The following is a 5,220-nucleotide window of genomic DNA, read 5'->3' as shown; positions in this document are numbered from 1 at the left end:
GAGTGAAGACCCTTAGTTGGTAAGAGCTTCACCAACACACATATCCCATGCAACAAATGCTTCAAATCCTAAGACTTCATTACTGATCTAGAATTAGCTGCAAAGCCAAAGCCCTTTGGCCACTTGTGTTCTCTCCAACCTCTTCAATTCTCATCGATCGATCTCGCTTAGCTTCTCTCTTTAGGAAGGAAGGAAGGAAGGAGAGCGAAGGAAGTGAGATGGAAGGAAGGAAGAACAAAGAGGAAGAGAAGTTGCCACCGGGGTTTCGGTTTCATCCTACCGACGAGGAGCTGATCACACACTACCTTATCAAGAAGATTACTGATGCAGGTTTCAGTGCCAGAGCCATGGCAGATGTTGATCTTAACAAGTGCGAGCCATGGGATCTCCCAGGTATATATATATACTTCATATGTTATCTTTAATTTTGATCCTGATTAACCTTTTTCTTTTTTGATTATAAACTTAATTATGTATGAAAGGTATGTTATAATTCTAAAAACTGTTATTTAATCTTGATCTTCATTTGCTCATACAAAATATCTCGTGTGCTTTGTTGTACAAATTAATTAAACTCATATCATCTTAATTTCATCTTCTATTGATGCTCACGTATCATTACCATATTGCATTGATTAATTAAAACCTTCAAATATGTGTTTATACCTTAGGGAAAGCAAAGATGGGAGATAAAGAATGGTACTTCTTTAGCTTGCGCGACCGCAAGTACCCGACCGGGTTAAGGACCAACCGAGCCACCGTTGCGGGATATTGGAAGACAACCGGAAAGGATAGGGAGATCTTTACTAGTAATACTTCAGAGCTTTTGGGCATGAAGAAGACGCTTGTTTTCTACAAAGGGAGAGCTCCAAGAGGCGAGAAGACTAATTGGGTGATGCATGAATATCGACTCCACTCGACTTTAGCTCTTAATACTAACAATATCAAGGTAATTATATGAAATCATATATGATATACACACAATTATATTGGCTCTAGAGCTATTAATTGAATTCCAATTATGATGTATAATTCTTAGGATGAATGGGTTGTGTGTCGAGTCTTCAAGAAGAACACGAGCGGCAAGAAGCTTTCGACATCAAACCTACAAGCAAGAATCAATTCTTATGGTCATTTCCCCATCATCAACATGTGTGGCCTAATGCAGAATGAACATTTTCACTTTGGGGCATCTCAAACCCACCTATCCAATCCTAATTTAACTGATTTCTCAAGTCGATTCAACAACCGAGCCGACAATGGACTTTTAAACAATCTCTCGGGCAACTTCGGTCCGTCTCTTGCACCGAGTTTGAACATACACATGGGAGCTAGTCCAACCATGGCAACTCCTTTTTCAGGATTTATCGAAGGGTTCAATGTCGAAGCCAATCCTACAATGGAAAACAAGTATCATAATAATGTGGATTCTTGCATGGAGGTTGAGGGTTATGGATGGTATTGAGATAGAGGAAGAAGCTAGCTGGCTAGATAAAAATGCACTTGAATTAATATAATCAAGATAATAGAGTTATTAATTAATTCTTGTTGCTTGTCATGATTTAATTAATCCTCCCAACTTTGTTTTAGAAGATTGTTATTATTGTTAGTGTATTGAAGATTATACATATCGACAATGTAACTTAGAGATTGTCTTGTGTTATTCTTTCCCTAAACCTTCTTGTTAAGAAATTATATAGCTAAATATTATATGTCAAGTTTCTCTATAACATCTTTCACAAGTATTATTATTATTATTATTTAACTATTAGCCTTTTCCCATTCAGTTTTAATTTGGTATTCTAACTAACTAGATTGATGGGATAGACCAACAACTGACCAACCTGAAAGTGCAATAGCGATAACATGCAAAATGGGATAAAAAGTGTGGATGATATAATATCACAGAGAGAGAAAATTAAGAGTACACTAATTAAGCATCAAATTACCATCAATTATATATAACTATAGCTCATTGATCACTCTTTAGTTTCTCCATATAAGCAATTATGCATGTATTATCCGACTAGTGATCGCAGAGCAAGTAATCTCTCTCTGCCAAGGTAACATTATAGGTGTGTTCTTTCTTTTGGATTACTCTAAATGTTATTATTAACAGTTCTACAAGTAAATAAGCAATCAAGTATAGTTACAAAAATAACAGAAACTAATGGAGTGACCCTCTCGGTTTCCTGATTTACTTCTCTATAGATGACTGTGAGGTCAGCCGTGTGTGTGAGATGCTTGACGGAGAGGGGAAACAAGCTAAGTACTCAATCAATCGTGAAGAAAAGTATCTGCTTGGCTGTTAAATGATAAGCATCCCATCATGAACAAGGAGATGGGAGAATTAATTAAGAGGAAAATAATCTTACTGGATTCTGATGGGGTAGATGTGACTTTGAGCACAAACGGAGGGTGCTGTAATAGACTTATCACATTGAGAATACGACTCACAAGCTGCTAGGATGGTTGCCCCCGTGGTACGGTGTAATAGTAAAATATTTAAAGAGATGATAAAAGAATTAGGTTCGTATCTTCAAAGTCTAACTTAATTAATTCTAAACATTGGATTACCAAAAAAAATTGACATAGCAGATTGGAAAGAAAAGACTTATCAACTGATGAATCCTAAGTAATTGTCAATCGGGTCTAGTTGATGGCTACAGCTGAAAGGGGAATGCGATATATACTAGAACTAATGAAGGATCGATGCTTGTCAGAAGAAGAAGAGAATAATATTGCAGCTAGCCTGACTTTCATCGCGTATATAATGATGAAGAAAAGGGAAAACAAATTAAGAAGCATGATAGCTAGATAGGATTATATTTTTGTGATGACACAGGCAGTGTAGATAGTTCAGATGAGTTATGGAAGAAGAGGCTAATGCTTTATATAATGACACTCAAGAGGGAAGGAGGGAAATAGATTGTGGTGGCAGTGGAAAGAAAAGAGAAAGGAGATGAGGAAACAAAAAAATCAACACAAAGACGGCCAAGACACGCTTGCCATATTTCATACGTTAATCTCGGGCTCTCCACACTCTACATTTGTAGAGAGGTAAAATCAGACCCTCGTCATGGCCTTGGTGTCAGCCCCGGTCATAACATTTAAGAGTCTCGGTAAAAATAAGCCTCCAAATTTTTTTAATAAAGTAAAAATCATTTATAATAACGTCTGTTAATTTTTTTAGATATAAAATCATCTATAATTAGAATTGTCAGATGGATCAATCTGTGGCGGGGCAGAGTGGGGCAGGTTGACCCGTCAACTTTGTGGGTTAATAAATTTCCAACCTAACTCAATCCAAGGCGGGTTGCAGGTTTGGAGGGCAAACCCGCGGGTCAATCACTTTTTTTTTAAAAAAAATCTTAAAAAAAATATTTCATATCTTCAACGTTTTACTTCGAAAAGATTTCATCAATAAAATATATCAATAAATATGTATTTTAAATATAAATGAACACAAACAAGTACTTGTGGGATGAAAAATACTATTTTTATTTTAAAATTATAACAAAGAAAGATAATAGATTGATATAAAACTTAGTTTCCTTATATTTTTCAACCCTAGGGCCAACACAAGCCCGTCGCGGGCTGACCCACGCGAGTCGTGGGCTGACCCACGCGAGTCGCGGGCCCATGGCGGGTCGGCCCACGACGAGCTTGGATTGATAAAATTCCAATTCAACCCGCTTAAATTGTTTGGCGGGGTGGGCCAACCAGACGGGCCCAACCCAAATTGACAGCTCTATCTATACTATTATTAATTTCAAGATTTTCTAAAATCTCTTTTTTCAATAGATAAAATTGCTAATCCATTCAATCTTTCTTGCGACATTGTTGATCTCATGTATGTGTTCAATAATTTTAATTTTGAAAAATTTCTTTCAGCTGATCTTACGGTAACAGGTATAGTCAACAATATTCTATAAGCAATTGTAACATTTGGATAATAATCTATATTTTTTACAAAATTGATAATATCAACTACCGACATTATCTCATTTGGTAGTCAATTGCAATATTTTTAATTCTATAAACAAATCATCTAACTCAACATCTAATGAATTGTCATGCGTAAAAGTGAATGTCAGATTAACAGAACATTTTCTCAACTCATCATTATCCAATGATTTAAATGTTTTTGAATCAAACAAAAAACCAAATATATTTTCAAATATTTTCATTTCTTCAAATCTACATTTCAAAGAAGAAATTGTCATGTCTACAACAATCACAAAATAATCAATTCTAAAATATTATTCAGGTAATAGTAAAATTTCATCATCTTCTTTCTCATCAAATTATTTTTTTTCTAAAAATATGACATTTCATTGAAAATATTGGTTCTATATTCATATCAGATGCAAGACTTTTAGCAATAGACAAACTTGTTGCAAAACCATCGTTCCTATACTTTTCAAAATATGATATTATACCATCTAATTGTTTCATAGCAGAATCAATGCACATAGATTTTGCTTGTAACTTCTTATTTATCATGTTTATAGCAAATAAAATGTCATACCAAATAATTATACTAAGTAAAAATTCAAAACTTTCAATTGAGTTAACTATACTTTTAGCTTCACTCTTAGACTTTGCACCATCACAAATGTTATATAAATCTAATAAAACATTTCACACTTCACGAGCCTGAAATCTAATAGCTTGAACACTTTTAATACGGCTTTCCCAACGCGTGTTTGAAAAAGATTTAACAGTTAATCCTTTCACATTATCAAGTAAAACTTTTCATCTTTTAGGATAACTTGAAAACAATGTATATATGCATTGGACTACTCCAAAAAAAAGAAACGACTTTAACACAAGAATGTGTTATATCACTAAGAGTCAAATTAAGACTATGACAAACACGTACATAACATGTATAACGCTCTTGGGTTTATTTCAAGCAACCTCTTTTGAACTCCCTTGTGTTTTCCTTTCATATTAGAACCATTATCGTAATCTTGACCTCTAATATTTTCAATACTAAGATCAAGTGATTTTAATATATTTTTTAATTCATTAAAAAGTTATCAGATGTATCATTAACTTTTAGAAACTTAAAAAATACTCTTTTATTTTCACATTGTTATATGACATATTAACCCATTGTATTATGAAAGTCATTTGTTCTTGATAACTTATGTCCAGAGTACAATCAAGAATTACTGAAAAATATTTTGTCTCGTTAATTTTCTTAATGATAAT

At 34.0% G+C, this 5,220-nt stretch overlaps 1 protein-coding gene across 1 annotated transcript; it reads left to right on the top strand.

Annotated features, from left to right (window-relative positions):
• Positions 1–1,711, top strand: LOC122037270 (protein CUP-SHAPED COTYLEDON 2-like). Its single transcript, XM_042596713.1, has 3 exons — positions 1–393; positions 672–949; positions 1,040–1,711. Exons 1-3 carry the CDS (start codon positions 219–221, stop codon positions 1,463–1,465), a joined length of 879 nt encoding a protein of 292 aa, XP_042452647.1. The 5' UTR covers positions 1–218; the 3' UTR covers positions 1,466–1,711.
• Positions 1,712–5,220: the final 3,509 nt, after the last annotated feature.

The sequence above is a fragment of the Zingiber officinale genome, unplaced genomic scaffold (assembly GCF_018446385.1).
Source record: "Zingiber officinale cultivar Zhangliang unplaced genomic scaffold, Zo_v1.1 ctg249, whole genome shotgun sequence".
Classification (NCBI taxonomy): Eukaryota; Viridiplantae; Streptophyta; class Magnoliopsida; order Zingiberales; family Zingiberaceae; genus Zingiber; species Zingiber officinale.
This window is presented reverse-complemented; position numbering and strand designations above follow the sequence as displayed.

Coding starts and splice junctions, on each gene's coding strand:
- LOC122037270 (XM_042596713.1), top strand. CDS start 219: ATGGAAGGAAGGAAGAACAAAGAGGAAGAGAAGTTGCCACCGGGGTTT. Junction 394..671: donor CGAGCCATGGGATCTCCCAG/GTATATATATAT, acceptor TTTATACCTTAG/GGAAAGCAAAGATGGGAGAT. Junction 950..1,039: donor TTAATACTAACAATATCAAG/GTAATTATATGA, acceptor TATAATTCTTAG/GATGAATGGGTTGTGTGTCG.